The sequence below is a fragment of the Hippocampus bargibanti genome, linkage group LG10 (genome assembly GCF_051943395.1).
Source record: "Hippocampus bargibanti isolate YZ-2025 linkage group LG10, ASM5194339v1, whole genome shotgun sequence".
NCBI lineage: Eukaryota > Metazoa > Chordata > Actinopteri > Syngnathiformes > Syngnathidae > Hippocampus > Hippocampus bargibanti.
Window position 1 is genome coordinate 20965407 of NC_142743.1, and position 15361 is coordinate 20980767.

Here is a 15361-nt window from a genome sequence, read left to right on the forward strand (position 1 = left end):
AAAAGCCCAATAATTGTTTAGTTTTAGAACAGCTAACTTCCAGAAATCAGAATCAGAACGCCTTAAATAGTCCCACAATGGGGAAATCAAGCACAAATGAATTCCAATGTCTCCTTTGAATCGTTTCAGAGGAACACAGATAAAGAAGTGAAACATATGATTGATTTTTCTTTTTTAATCATTTATATCCATGCAAAACGATACAGGCATATTGGTGTGATGTAAGGACAAGCTGTGCTGTAATGTAACACTCCTACACGCACGCACAGATTTGAAATAGAGAATTTAGAAAAGGGTGACGTTAATTCCATTTTACAACACCAGAAATATATTTATAAATGTCAATATTCCAAATGAATAACAATTGTATATGTAAATAACAGAAAATATTATTGGCAGGATAGAAAACATGTTATGCTAGCTACATCAGACACATTCTAATAAAAAAAAAAACACACAACAAGACATTTATTTTCTTATGTACGATGGATAAAATGACAAGTATTCTTGCCTGGGCCAAAACAGTCAATTCTGACACGCACACATTTTGTATTTAAGGGTAAGTTTCATAATGACAGCAAATGATGCAAAATTGGATAAAACGTGTCACCTTCAATCTTCCACCATGACCCACAATTTTGGATAAGTAGTGAGTTTAAAGGACAACCGGCACCATTTTTTTGTTTCCTAACTGACATCAGAAAAACGTTTTATAGCATCTAAAATACCCAAAACACGCACGCTGATATTTTTAGTCAAAAGCAAAATACCAATAAAAATGAGTTAAAGTGTCCCAAAACTACTTCAAAATGACCTCGGAAATGCAGAGTTTCAGAAGGTCCCGCCCCCTTGCAAACTGTGAAATATTCAGCGCGAGTCTTAAAACGTAAAATATAGCTATATGCCGTGGAATCTTTGTAAAATACGCTCCGTAGAAATCATTTGAAGTAATTTTACAAATTATGGACACAACTTGTCCGGAAGCGTCGGTTGTCCTTTAAGCGCTGCACACGGAAGTTAGGTCACAACAAAGTGAAACTGCAAATGGCCTTTTCCACCATTGTCATAACATTCTTGCCTCGCACCACACTGTCTAACTAACACGTACGCACGCACACAATTTGATTATGGGATGCATTGAAGCCTGTCGAACTGACCGACGAGGAGAAAAAAAAAAGCACACAAACATTCATTCCTCTCTCTCTCGTTCACCTCTGACTGTCTGGATGTCACGTTTGATGGCATCTGTATTTTTTAGCGCTCTGATGACCGGCAACCATGGTGACGGTATTTCGGACCTTGCGCTCTTGACTTGGTTGAGACGGCTGAGGGCGGCGTAAAGACCAAGGTTGGTGCTGCCTTGGATGTCCGCTGGATTCTGCTGCTCACTGGAGAACATGCCCACAGCGGCCGGAGTGCAGTGCCTCTGCTGTTCCCGCAGAAACAACAGTGTGAACGATGCCCATGTTTGAACCCTGTCTTTGATATGTTTTCCTTTTTTTACAGTGTTATTCCGCAACTTTTGATGTGCAAACGTTCCAAATGTCATGTTAGCCTGTAGGCTCCAAGATAATTTTTGATAAACTCAGTCACTGCCATTCGCGAATGTATTCGGGATTTGAAAATATGACGTAGAGTGCCATTCCCGAATTTGTTCGGGTTTTGTTTTTTTCTAGCAACTCTGCAAGACAAAGATGGATATTCCCATTAAAAAAAATCTTACTGTTTAATAATGAAGATATTTCAGTTAGTTATCTTTTTTTATTATTATTTTTTTTGTTTCAGTTCTAATCTTTTTTTGTTTCAATTACTTTATTTCATTTTTTAAAGGACAACCGACGTCTATTAACCCCCGTCCGACAATGACAAGTTGTGTCCATAATTTGTAAAATGGCTTCAAATGACTTCTACTGAGCGTATTTTACAAAGATTCCACCGCATATAGCTATATTGTACGTTTTAAGACTCGCGCTGAATATTCCGGAAGTCTTGTTTTTTAGTTGGTGACGAGTCCGTACTTGACGTCACTGAAGGAACGCCCCTGACCGAAAAAAAATGAACACATTGTAGCAGTCCTTCCATCACGTCAATGCATTTTGCTGTGCTTGTTTGGTCTGAAAACGTCATATTGCACCAAAAAGAGCCACAAGAGGGCGACCATGCTCCATATAAGGAATTTATCAGCCTGTGGAAACGGGCTGATTCATTCCTCACAGGAGCTCGGTCGCCATTTTCTGCCTCTTTTTTGGTGATCCATTTCCCCCCAATGTTGCCTCAAAATGGTACAGAATAAATTATTTAATCGATTGCAAACATGTATGCTTTCCTCTTCAGAACTATTTGAATCATATTCATAACTGGATGTGTAACAACAAAGCATATTCTCCGAATCTGAGGCCATTGTTATGATTCTCCAGCAATGCAAGACGTCTTGGCGTGACGTCACGAATTGGGGGCGGGACTTTCTGAAAATGCCCAATTCGCAGCTCAATTTTTTTGCAGATTTTGGACACTTTAAGTCATTTTTATTGATGTTTTGCATTTGAATAAAAATATCATAATGCGTATTTTGGGTATTTTAGATGCTATAAAACGTTTTTCTGATGTCAGTTAAAAAACAAAAAAGTGACGTCGGTTGTCCTTTAATGAATTGTAATAACCTTGCTCACAATTCACAGCAAGGAGTTTGCAATTGTCTTTTTTTCTTGATCCTTACAGTTGCGCATCTTCACGTGTCGAGCGACGCATTAGCTGGGATTAATGCAACTGTATCCGACAACAAACTTCAAAGCTTCCCCATTCCTTCTTCCCTGCTGTCCCCTCATAACTAAGCCTTTAATCACAGTTTCGTCACGCTCAGCCCCAATTAAAGACTGCGCCGATTCACAGGCAGACATCTCTGCCACTGCCTGACCCCCGCCCCCCCAAAAAAAAGATCTGTCAGTACTGCCTTGATACACAATAGCCCCGAGGTGTTGTTAGGGAGGTAATGACTTTCCTGCTCCGATGTCATGAAAATTCTACACAAGGGCCACGGATGTGAGGGTGTTAAACATGTTGCCAGATGAGCCACGTTCTGTTTTATACAAGTATAAAGTCTGCTTTACACAGAATGACTTAATAAGGTACTCTTGTGTGTGTTCTGTACCTGAAGGATGAAACCCGAAGGGCAGGTAAGACGGTCATACCACATGGCTTTGTACATGAGCAGGAGGAGGAGGCTGGTTAGGAAGGCCAACATGATGAGGATCAGGCCCGTGATCTGATGAAAACATGCAGACACACACTGAGTATATATATATTCTCAATTATGGAGGACACTGATTCGCTGTGGCGACACCTTGAAGGGAAAAGCCGAAAGGAAAAGAAGAAGTATCGTATTTTCCGGTGTATCACTCGCACCGGACTATAAGGGTCACCCCCAATGAATGGTGCATTTTCAATGAATGAAAAAATATAATTCCCAAATATAAATGTCAAAATATATACATATATATACACACATATATATATATATATATATATATATATATATATATATATATATATATATATATATATATATATATATATATATATACACACACAAATATATATATAAATATATACACACGCACACAAATACACGTATATATACATACAGATACATATATATACAGATACATATACACATATATATACAGATACATATACACATATATATACAGATACATATACACACACACATATATATATATATATATATATATATATATATATATATATATATATATATATATATATATATATATATATATATATATAGATATATATATATATATATATATACATATACACACACATATATACAGACATATATATATATACACATATATCTATCTATCTATATCACAGGTGTCAAAGTCAAGGCCCGCGGGCCAAATCCGGCCCGCCACATCATTTTTTTCGGCCCGCGAAAGCAAATCAAACTTGTTAAATTCCATGATGATTGCTAAAACCTGAGCCAAAATTTCATATTTTTGGATGTCAACCACAATAAAAGTCATTATTCTTGAATTCAGATTTGAAAACGAGTTATTCATTAATTTGCTGTGTGCTCTATATGTAATATTTGAAGGGATTTAAACATTCTAATGGGTTCCCCAAATTCATAACGGCCCTCGAGAGGAAACCATAACTACAATGTGGCCCGCGGCAAAAAATGACTTTGACACCCCTGATCTATCTATCTATATATATATATATATATATATATATATGTGTGTGTGTGTGTGTGTGTGTGTGTGTGTGTGTGTGTGTGTGTGTGTGTGTGAGTGTGTATATATATATATATATGTGTATATGTATGTAACCCAAAGGATTTTGGCTTTATATTAGGTCTTGTAATCCGGAAAATATGGCACAGTTATTTTCCAGACCATAAGGCGCACTGGATTACAAAGTGCAACTTCAACAAATGACATATTTTATAATGTTTTCCATATATAAAACACACTGGATTATAAAAAGAATGGTCAGCTTTTGAAAAAATTGAACGCTTTTAGGTATACCTTATCATGCGGTAATACCTGTAACTTTTAGTGCAACTGCAATCCTTTACAATTATGAAGTATCTACAGTAAATAAAGTCTCACTAAAGGGTGAGGCCACGTAAAATCGACCATCTTTCCACCAAAATTAAACACATCAAAAGCTACAAAATCCAAAAGTACAAGTTGATCTTGTTTTGTTGTTCCTTGGAAGATGTTTTTAAAAGCATTTGTCTAATTTATCTAAATCCAAACTAGTGTACCTTGGCTCTGTCTGAGACATCTTTGTAAAAGTTGACGTTTAGCTTCTCAACGCTGGGAATGAACAACTTGTTCTTCTTCTGCTGCTGCTGCAGTTGGTCGTGAGTCGCCGTCTTCACAATAACCTGAGGCGGGAAAAAGGATGCACGGAAAATAAAGCAAAATGCAATCCGACGACTCCATCTGCAACGTTGCAATGTGCGGAACATTATCAAGTAAGGCCGGACTTACCTTCTCTGCAAAAGACTGTTGGAGCTGGCTGACCTCGAGGGGCGTGATGAGGGGGATGTTCTCGAAGCCATTGTCTCCAGACGGCTGTTTTTCCAGTTTATCGGACAGATTGGTGCCCAGCTTCACCATGGCTGCAGTGTTGCGGGTGGGACAGGCAACTAAGACTTAGGGAGAATGAATCAAACAAATAGATGTGAGGGATGGGCACAATATCAATTTTATCAAAGTTAACATGACGAGAGGAACGTTTGTGTTTTGTTGTTTTTGCAGTTACTGGTCACCAGTCAAGTGCAGGCCATAGTTTCACAAGTAACTATTCAGAATCAAAATTAGGTCACTTGAAACGCGTGCCTTCATTTCGCATACTATACTATACTGAATTATATACGACAGTATTAGCTGGCTGGCTATCTAGCTAGCTATCAGCTTCTTCCCCAAAGCCATTAACTCTTTGAACAGTAGCCCAAAATGGAACTGTATGATACTGATGATACTAGTGCAGCGTGTTCTACCGGAAACAAATTCCTTGTGTGTTCTACATACTTGGCAATAAAGATGATTCTGATTCTGATTCTGATCTATTAGCTAGATAGCTTTCTATCTATTTGCGTTATTCCGGGTCGAGTGAATGCTCAACGCCTAGCTAGCTAGCTAGCTATTTGCTATTTATTATCTATTAGCTATCTGTTGTCTGTCTCTCTGGATGGCTATTTAGCTAGCTAGCTATTAGCTGTCTGACTCACTGGATAGCTATCTAGCTGAGTATCTATTAGATATATGGCTATTAGCTAGCTGGCTCGCTTTCTATCTGTTTGAGTTATTCGGGGTTGAGTGAACGGCGGCGCTGCTCACCCACAGAAAAAGTGGTCATGTGACTGTAATAAGACCTTGAGAGTTTTGAACGGCGCTTAGAAATGAAATGTATTATTATAAAATCAGATAGCATTTAATAGTCCCACAATGGGGAAATTAGCAATCTACATTTCAATGACATCATCATTCCAAAGTTTTTCAAATGCTTTGCCTCATCTGGCAGTTTCATTCAAAGCGTCGTCTTCTCTGTTTAACGTGGTTCTCATTGATAGCATGTCTTTTTCTCTCGCTAGTGATCATCCAAATGTGACAGGAAGGGATAATGAGTCATTCTAAGGTAATTTGCAGTGTAACGATCTCGAGCCCACTGGCCCACAGCTGTGCTGACTCACTAATGACACGCCACCCGAGTGATGCATCGGCTCCGCCGGCGGTGTAAATATGCACTTTGGGCACGTAGACGTCCCACGTCGGCCAGTTCGGTCTGACAAATCAATCTGTGGCTTGAATCGCGAAGCGTTTGTCGGTCAAATCCATCGTAGGATAGAAAATCAAATCACATGGAGTGGGCAGAAACACAGGGAGGCCATGACTCAAATACAGTAATCCAATGTTCTCATCGTGTGTGTGGGTGTTGGGAGAAAAGTGTGAGAGCGATGAATCAACCTGATTAGCATCTGTTATGACAAAAAAAAAATAAAAATCTGCGAGGCTCAAGCAAATGCTCAATTTCACAGAGCTGACAACATAGGTGCCGAATAGCAGAGCTGTTAAATTACATTTAAAGGACAAGCGGCACAATTTTTTTGTTTCCTAACTGACATCAGAAAAACGTTTTATTGCATCTAAAATACCCAAAACACACAGGCAGATATTATTAGTCAAATGCAAAACACCAATAAAAATGATTTAAAAGTGTGCCAAAACTGCAACAAATTGAGCTGCAAATTGTGGATTTTCAGAAAGTCCCGCCCCCGGTTCGTGACATCACGCCAAGACGTCTTGCCTTGCTCGAGAGTCAAAACAATGGCTTCAGATTCGGAAAAGATGCTTTCTTGTTACTCATCCAGTTATGAATATGATTCAAATAGTTCTGAAGAGGAAAGCATACATGTTTGCGATCGATTAAAAAATTTATTCCGTGCCATTTTGAGGCAACATTGGGGGGAAATGTCTCATCCAAAAAGAGGCAGAAGATGGCCAGCGAGCTCCTGCGAGAAATTAATCAGCCAGTTTCCACAGACTGATAAATTCCTTACATGGAGCTTGGACGCCCTCTTCTGGCTCTTTCTGCTGCAACACGAGGTTTTCAGACCTAACAAGCATTGACGTGATGGAAGGACTGCTACAATGTGTCCTTTTTTTTCGGTCAGGGGCGTTCTTTCAGTGACGTCACGTCCGGACTCGTCACCAACTCCAAAACAAGACTTCCGGAATATTCAGCACGAGTCTTAAAACGTAAAATATAGCTATATGCGGTGGAATCTTTGTAAAATACGCTCAGAAGTCATTTGAAGCCATTTTACAAATTATGGGCACAACTTGTCCGGAGATGTCGGTTGTCCTTTAAAAAAAAACAACACTTGACTGATGATATAAATTATGTCGATGAAAAGAAATGTTTTCAAAATCCCACCAACTGTGTGAATGTTTTGTACGCTACAAGTTGAGGTTGATTGCTCATACAAATCCGAACTTGCAACATTGAAGCTTCATGACCACACAAAAGGAGGTGTGCAGTCAGACAAAAGAGGCTCAACGCAACAGCAAATCCACATGAGGACGTGTAGGACTGCCAAATAACATTGAAACGCGCTTGTTTGTTTTAATTTCCTTCAGTGCGATGTGACAATGCAGTTCCTCTAACGGATCCAATTGCAGCCAAAACCAGAGGGGAAAAAAAAGACTGTCAGTATCGATAAAGGTCCAGTGTGTGTCACCGAGAAGATAAATGATGTCTGACCTGCACTAATCAATGAAAACGATACGAGATTGTAGCATACATGTTGAGCTGTAACATTCCAGTGTCTATTTTTCATCCTGAGAACACAGAAGAGAAAAAAATAATTGACTTACTGCGGATATCTCTGCTCTGTGGGCAAGCTGAGGTGATCGCACGCCACTGATGCTGCCAGGGATTTGGTTTCGAAAGATGGTTGCCGTGGTGATGGGTTGAGAGCGCATTGCGCATGACATCAAGCTTGCGGCAATTTCCGGAAGTTGAATATGAATTCAGCTTTGAGACTCATCTTAAGAAAAGTCAGCAATGCAATTACATCATAATACACTTTAATTAAAATATAAGCAGCATTCATACTTTTAATAATAATAATAAGACATTTGATTTTTAAAGCGCCTTTCAAAACTCTCAAGGTCACTTTACAGTCACAGGATCAGTTTTTCTGTGGGTGAGCAGCGGCAGCCACACGCGCCAGCGTTCACTCAACCCGGAACTCAAATTGATAGAAAGCTAGCTAGCGAGCTAATAAACAGCTAATATATAGCTATCTAGCCAGCTAGATAGCAAATAGATAGCAGGCTGCAATCGCTAGCTTTAACAAAAAATGCTAACGTTGCTCTAATTTACCATCTCTCTGAAGCTAGTTAGATAGCTAATATAATAATAATTTCAACTTTTAATTTGAAAAGCCTTCAGATTTGGTGACAATAGCAACATTCATCAGCTAATGAAAGGCAGATCACACACTGGATTGGTGCTCAGAGTATCACAGAGCACTTTCAGAGACATAATAATAATAATAATAATAATAATAATAATAATAATAATAATAATAATAATAATAATAATAATAATAATAGTAATAATAACAATAATAAGACTATCCACTGAGAAGTTATTGAATCGATGCTGTATGGCTAGCTATCTATTAGCAATCTGTTAGCTATCTAACTGGCTAGCTAGGTGTCAGCTGTATGGATCTTTAGCTATCTAGCTAGCTATCTATAAGATAGCTAGCATTCCATCTATTTGCCGCTGCTCACCCAGAGAAAAACTTGTGACTGAGAGTTTCGAATGGTGCTTATAAATGAAATGTATTATTGTTATTAATTGTAACTAGTTGTCAATCAAGAATCAACTAGGGTACCCATAAAAAAAACTCTGTCAATCAAGATGTGTGATATTCCAGAAAATATTTGATAATGCAATGAAAAAAAAAAAACTAAGTATGACACTAAAGGAGCATTGCGACGTATTTTCTCAGTTCTGTGTTTTAAATATTCCAAATACATCATTATTATATCAAATAATGAAATGTAAACCAATAAGTACGGTGGTAAATGGATGCACCTTCAGTTTATTGTGACCATACCAGCTATTTATCATCATGTATATTTTTCCTTTGGAACCTGTGGTATTGCATATTGTGCTGAAAATGTCTCTTAGAATTGCCCCCGGCCGTTTTTTTTTAACTCATTCACTGCCTGATCGGCAGAAATGTGTCCACTCCAGTGCCAGGGTGTTTGTCATTGTCACTCGAATTCCAGGACCCACAGAACATTGAGTTTCAGGACAACATAAACATTCAATGTGTAAGAAACCCAAGACTCTACTTTCATCAGAAAAAAAGGAGTTAATTCCTAAATTATATGGGTCTGGTGTTATCTGAGCTTGAAATGAGGGTCCAAATACATGATGATCCAAAATACAACGCAATACAAACATATTGAAAAAGGGAAATGCTGCCCCCTTGTGGAAGGTGAAAAATTGCCAGAGGTCATGGCCAGCGTGTTATCGTCACCCAAACAAGAAAAAAAAACTAAACCCAAACAAATATGTGAATGGCGCTCTACATCATATTTTAAATTCCCGAATACATTTGTGAATGGCAGTGAATGAGTTAATTGCAGCTTAATAGATGTGTTTTTATCTTTTCCTTCGAGGTTCGGGCACTCGTGTGTATTGTCAAGTTAGTGGTGATAATTTCAAAGAAAACACTTAAAGTTGGGCAAGGGGGGGGGGGGGTCAAAGGCTAGTTATCAGGGAGCACTCATCCTCATACTTCCCTTTGACCTAGGAACAGATATCATGTGACCTCTGTGACCTGCAGAATCTTCAAACATTTTCATATCAGTGACATTCTGCCAGAGACAGTGCAGGGGGAGAGATGCAGTGATCTGGATGAGCTTATTGAAAGACTGCAAGAGGGAGCTGAAAGGACAACCGACGTCTCCGGACAAGTTGTGTCCATAATTTGTAAAATGGCTTCAAATGACTTCAAATGAGCGTATTTTACAAACATTCCACCGCATATAGCTCTATTTTACGTTTTAAGACTCGCGCTGAATATGCCGGAAGTCTTGTTTTTGAGTTGGTGACGAGTCCTCACATTACGTCACTGAAGGAACGCCCCTGACAAAAAAAAAGACACATTGTAGCAGTCCTTCCATCACGTCAATGTATTTTGCTGTACTTGTTTGGTCTGAAAACCTCGTGTGTCACCAAAAAGCCACCACAAGAGGGTGACCAAGCTCCATGGAAGGAATTTATCAGCCTGTGGAAACGGGCTGATAAATTCCTTCAAAAAGACAATTGAAACCTCCTTGTTGTGAATTGTGAGCAAGGTTATTACAATTCATTAAAGGACAACTGACGTTTCCTAACTGACGTCAGAAAAACATTTTATAGCAACTAAAATACCCAAAACACGCAGTATATTTTTAGTCAAATGCAAAACACCAATAAAAATGACTTAGTGTTCAAAATCTGCAAAAAATTGAGCTGCGAATTGTGCATTTTCAGAAAGTCCCGCCCCCAGTTCGAGAATATGCTTTCTTGTTACGCATCCAGTTATGAATATGCTTCAAATAGTTCTGAAGAAGAAAGCATACATGTTTGCAATCAATTAAAGAATTTATTCCGTGCCATTTTGAGGCAACATTGGGGGGAAATGTCTCACCCAAAAAGAGGCAGAAAATGGCCACCGAGCTCCTGTGAGGAATTAATCAGTCCGTTTCCACAGGCTGATAAATTCCTTACATGGAGCTTGGACGCCCTCTTCTGGCTCTTTCTGGTGCAACACGAGGTTTTCAGACCAAACAAGCATTGACGTGATGGAAGGACTGCTAAAATGTGTCCTTTTTTTCGGTCAGGGGCGTTCCTTCAGTGACGTCACGTGAGGACTCGTCACCAACTCAAAAACAAGACTTCCGGAATATTCAACACGAGTCTTAAAACATAAAATATAGCTATATGCGGTGGAATCTTTGTAAAATACGCTCAGTAGAAGTCCTTTGAAGCCATTTTACAAATTATGGACAACTTGTCCGGAGACGTCGGTTGTCCTTTAAACATGTCATCCAATGAAGGTGCGCCTTATTGTCTGGTGTAATGAAAACGTTTGAAAATACACCATTCATTGGGAGTGCGCCTTATACTCCGGTGCCTCTTACACACCGGAATATATGGTAACTTTTGAAGGTGCTACAAAATCCAGATGAATTATCTTGATTAATGCATAACAAATATTATAGTGTTCATTTAAAAATAGACTTTATTTTGCACAAACATGATCCTGAGCCTTCATTTGCTGGATTCAGACAGACTGTCCTCGATTGCTGAAATTCAGAAAACATTGTGGTTTTAGAAGAAAGGAAAATATAGCAGTACAGTGATACCTCGGCTTACGAACGCTTTCGCTCATAAACATTTCACCTGATGAACATTACATTTGTGAGAATATAATTTTGGCATACGAACTACTTTTCGGCGGATTAACCAAACCACACAGCGCCACGGTCGCTGGCGGACTAGTTTTTGCTGGATGAACACCAAACCACACGGTCGAACAGCGCCACGGTGGCTGGCGGACTAGTTTTCCACACCCGCTTTCAGTGCAGATGTGGTTTGCTATCGAGTTGAGTACTTTTGCAATGATGGGACTGAAAAAGACCACACCACAGGCTAGTGTTAAGCAGAAAAGGACACAAAAGAAAATTACGGTCGAGCATAAAAAGGAGATCACCGAAAAACACGAACGAGGTGTGCGTTTGTGGGACTTAGCGTCCCAGTACCAGTATGCTAAGTCGATCATTGCTCCGTGTGGCTAAGCGTGTTTCTGTGTTGTCGAAGCAGTTCTCTCATGCAATAGAAGAGGTTGAAAAACTTATGTTGATTTGGATTAACGAAAAGCAGCTAGCAGGGGACAGTGTGAGTGAGGGTATTATCGCCGAGAAATCACGGAAACTTTACTCAAATATCACCAAGAGGCAACTACATCAACGACCATCAAAAAGGTAAATAAAATGACTTCATTATAATGTACAGTTTATTTCGTTAATTACAATACAATAGCATATTTATTATACATAAAATGTGTATATTTTGTGTAGTTTTAAGGGTTATTTAGTAGAAAATTATGTTTTATGGGGACTTGGGAACGGATTATTCTCATTTTTAATGGTTTCTTATGGGAAATAAATGTTTGGCAGACGAACCTTTCGCCACACTTTCTGGGAATCAATTACGTTCGTAAGCTGAGGTATCACTGTCTGTCTATTTTTTTTTATCTTTAGGTACTGATAAAGTACCCCCCCCTTGTGTTGGTGGGAGAGAGAAAGGTGTGGAAAAAAAAGCGACAACATACCAGGGACCTCATGAGGCCATAAGTCATTACAAGCAGGGCATCGAGGCTCAGTCGCTCCTCGGAAGAATCTCGCCATGCATGGGTTGTGTATGTTGATGCCACAAGAAGGATTTTCACAAGTTTGGCTCTGAAAATGAAATTAAGAGTTTTTTTTTCTTAGTGGTTTGACACAAAAGTATCAAGATTAGTTTAGAAGAGTTTTAATAATACTCTGTTATTTCTCAGGAGTGTACCTGGAAGACAATGTTGCAACAGATGCGGCACACTTTGACCTGGTCTTGATACACAGTGCGAATGTATTGGCCCATCTCGATGATACACCTGGTGGACAAGCAGTATTCACCATCTTTCTGTATGGAAAAAAAGCACCTCCCAAAGTGTATTTCTGTGTTCTTTAACACGATTAACACAAATTTATTGCCAAAATGAATCAAAACATGACCTGCAACAAAATGTCTGCCTTTAGAAAGGAAACCGGTATTACTTGTACCATATTCTGGTATTAAAAAAAACACCTTGCAAAGAGCAATGCCGGCAGTTGAAATTGGTGGTTTTCCTACCTCAATGAGCCACTTGTCATGTACAAGTCGATTTAGCAACAGTTCCGTGTCTTTCTTCTTTGTTTTTTTGGACAGCGTGTTGGCACAATTGAGAATTTCAGTGGAGAAGGCACTGCCAGTGTCCGAATCGATGACCAGGTCCATCTTAAGAAGAACAGCGCACATTTGTCAACAAATGCTCAAGAGTGGGTTTGGTCATCTTTGTGTTACTTTGGTTAAAATGTGTAAAATGTATTGCAGGAAATCATGCCAGTGTACATAAGTGAACGCACAATTTTCTGGAAAATCGCCAGTTCATGATTGGCGTAGTCAGACGTCATTCTGGAGACATCCGTTTCAATCATGTTAACCTGGACAGAAATAGTATCAGGGTCAATGTGAACAATCCCGTAACATTAACAACCCTGCAAGATGGTATTATATGCAACAACAACATTTATGTCTAAATATTTATTAATTATAGCTTAATTGTGAATCATTTACTTGTTTAAAAAGTTGAGACCGGGAGCCTTATGCACTTTGTTAGAATTTTAAAAACAAATGTCTCTTGCCCAAGAAAAAAAAGCCATTAATATTTAACACATCTTAAAAGCTGTTCAATAGAAACATACCTTAATTCAAACTTTTGACATGTATAACTGTGTTTGCCTTTTTATGGCAAATGAATACCACCTCTTGGCTGTTAATAATTATATCGGCAAAAAAAATTAAATACACAACAGATGAGTCTATCTGAAATCTGGTGTAAATTTATAAAATGCACTGACTGGTCCCTTCAATTTCTGAAACATTAAATACACCAGAAATCAACTGAATCAAGCCTAATGATGCTTATCAATATAGACTAGACGAACCCAATACGGAGAAACTGCAGAAGGGGCGGTTAAGTGTGATCGGTCCTTTGCAATCAGAAACAAAATGTGTCATCCAAGTATGAAATACATTGGCATTACTCTGGTAAATTAGCATCCATATAAAAAAATGGCCGAAAATATATTGGAGACCTAAAGTTGAAAGGTCTTACTTGATCTTGATTATATTTTACTGCTAAACACAAATCAGTTACATTTGTTACAAAGAACATATTCAATTACGAAATGGGTCTGCAGCATTTTTAGACCTTTGAATGACTCACGTATAACCAAAGCTTCCTTTATGTAAACTTGAATAGACTTCTGACAGGTGAAAATAATCCTACACATTGTTGGAACAATGATAGACATCTGGTCAATACTGCGATAAACATCACTTACCAAAGCATAGTGCTGCACACCGCTGTTTTCACACATTCCTTTTCTAATTTGCATGAACATGGGCTCCAAATTAGAGTTGATGGTATTGATATAGTCATCAAGGCGGTCTGGGGAGTAAGACACTGGAAACGGAGCAAAACCAACAATAAGAGCCATGTGAAATTATATCCCCATGGTTTGATTTTTTACAAGACACAACTTTTTGCTGGATAGTGCTAGGCTCTTAAATAAATATTGATCGGTAGATCGTTTAGAGAAGAGAAGTTCTTTCATTTTGTGCAGTTTTTTTCTGTATTTACATTGTATTTAAAACTATTTCAATACTCTCAAGGACACTTTAGTATAAATGATTATGACGTGAAACTGTATTTACTCCTTTTCTCTTTTTAATGCTGTACATGAGTTTTTTAATCACGAAAAACATATTGTTATACAGTATTTCACTAATGAATGGCTCGGTAAATGTGCATATGAATTTTCTGGGTTCGGTATATCTCACAAGGTTAAGAAACACTGACTTGGACTAAGAGCAATTTATGGAAAGGATAACACGGGCATCATGTGTAAGTAAAGTCTGGTTGTTGCACAGTAATTCACCATTGTGTACTCTGCAACAAAGGCGATGGAGTTGTTTTGCACTATGTTCATCAACAATGCCGCTGCGCATCAGCGCCTGCAAGAATCGTCTGTGACTGTCGTTCATCTGGTGGCACAGTTCTTGAGATTCTGGAGAAAATATTGCAATGTAATTTCAATCTTTTTGCAGTTTCACGTACAATGATATAAATCAAACGAGTTCACGAAGAGGTAGCTTCTTTCAGGTGAAAACGCCAGTTCCATCGGGTAAAGTTATACATGGTTTACAAGTTATACATTCAAGTTTTTCAATAATATTCAAGTATTTTAATGACATAAAAATTCGATTGTGTTGCTATTGTCGTCGTTTGCAAAACTTTATATCATTTTAAAGAAGGAAAAACATTACCAGCTTCAAATCACCTCCTCGACTTCCGCACTCGTCCACTTTGAACTTTTGACTCCACGGCTGCTGTTGCAACAGATTTCTTCATGACGCCACCTGCTGTTCCGGAGTAGAATTGCGCAATTCG

The 15361-nt window shown here is 38.6% G+C and overlaps 2 protein-coding genes across 4 annotated transcripts; both read right to left on the reverse strand.

Annotated features, from left to right (window-relative positions):
* Nucleotides 1-160: 160 nt before the first annotated feature.
* caly (calcyon neuron specific vesicular protein) lies at nucleotides 161-8035 on the reverse strand. 2 transcript variants are annotated; one of them, XM_089006628.1, is made up of 6 exons: nucleotides 7911-8035; nucleotides 6227-6337; nucleotides 5022-5185; nucleotides 4793-4915; nucleotides 3149-3262; nucleotides 161-1429 (listed from the first exon to the last, which is right to left on the reverse strand). In XM_089006628.1, the coding sequence occupies exons 3-6, from the start codon at nucleotides 5148-5150 to the stop codon at nucleotides 1190-1192; spliced, it is 606 nt and encodes a 201-aa protein (XP_088862754.1). In that variant the 5' UTR covers nucleotides 5151-5185; nucleotides 6227-6337; nucleotides 7911-8035; the 3' UTR covers nucleotides 161-1189. The 2 variants fall into 2 exon arrangements, with proteins under 2 accessions (XP_088862754.1, XP_088862753.1); XM_089006627.1 differs by lacking the exon at nucleotides 6227-6337 and having other exon boundaries at nucleotides 7911-8032.
* Nucleotides 7944-15354, reverse strand: nsmce1 (NSE1 component of SMC5/6 complex). Of its 2 annotated transcripts, none has more exons than XM_089006630.1 (8): nucleotides 15238-15354; nucleotides 14850-14978; nucleotides 14253-14374; nucleotides 13272-13349; nucleotides 13000-13143; nucleotides 12673-12789; nucleotides 12440-12566; nucleotides 7944-8083 (listed from the first exon to the last, which is right to left on the reverse strand). In XM_089006630.1, exons 2-8 carry the CDS (start codon nucleotides 14953-14955, stop codon nucleotides 8067-8069), a joined length of 711 nt encoding a protein of 236 aa, XP_088862756.1. In that variant the 5' UTR covers nucleotides 14956-14978; nucleotides 15238-15354; the 3' UTR covers nucleotides 7944-8066. The 2 variants fall into 2 exon arrangements, with proteins under 2 accessions (XP_088862756.1, XP_088862755.1); XM_089006629.1 differs by lacking the exon at nucleotides 7944-8083 and adding an exon at nucleotides 11330-11411.
* Nucleotides 15355-15361: the final 7 nt, after the last annotated feature.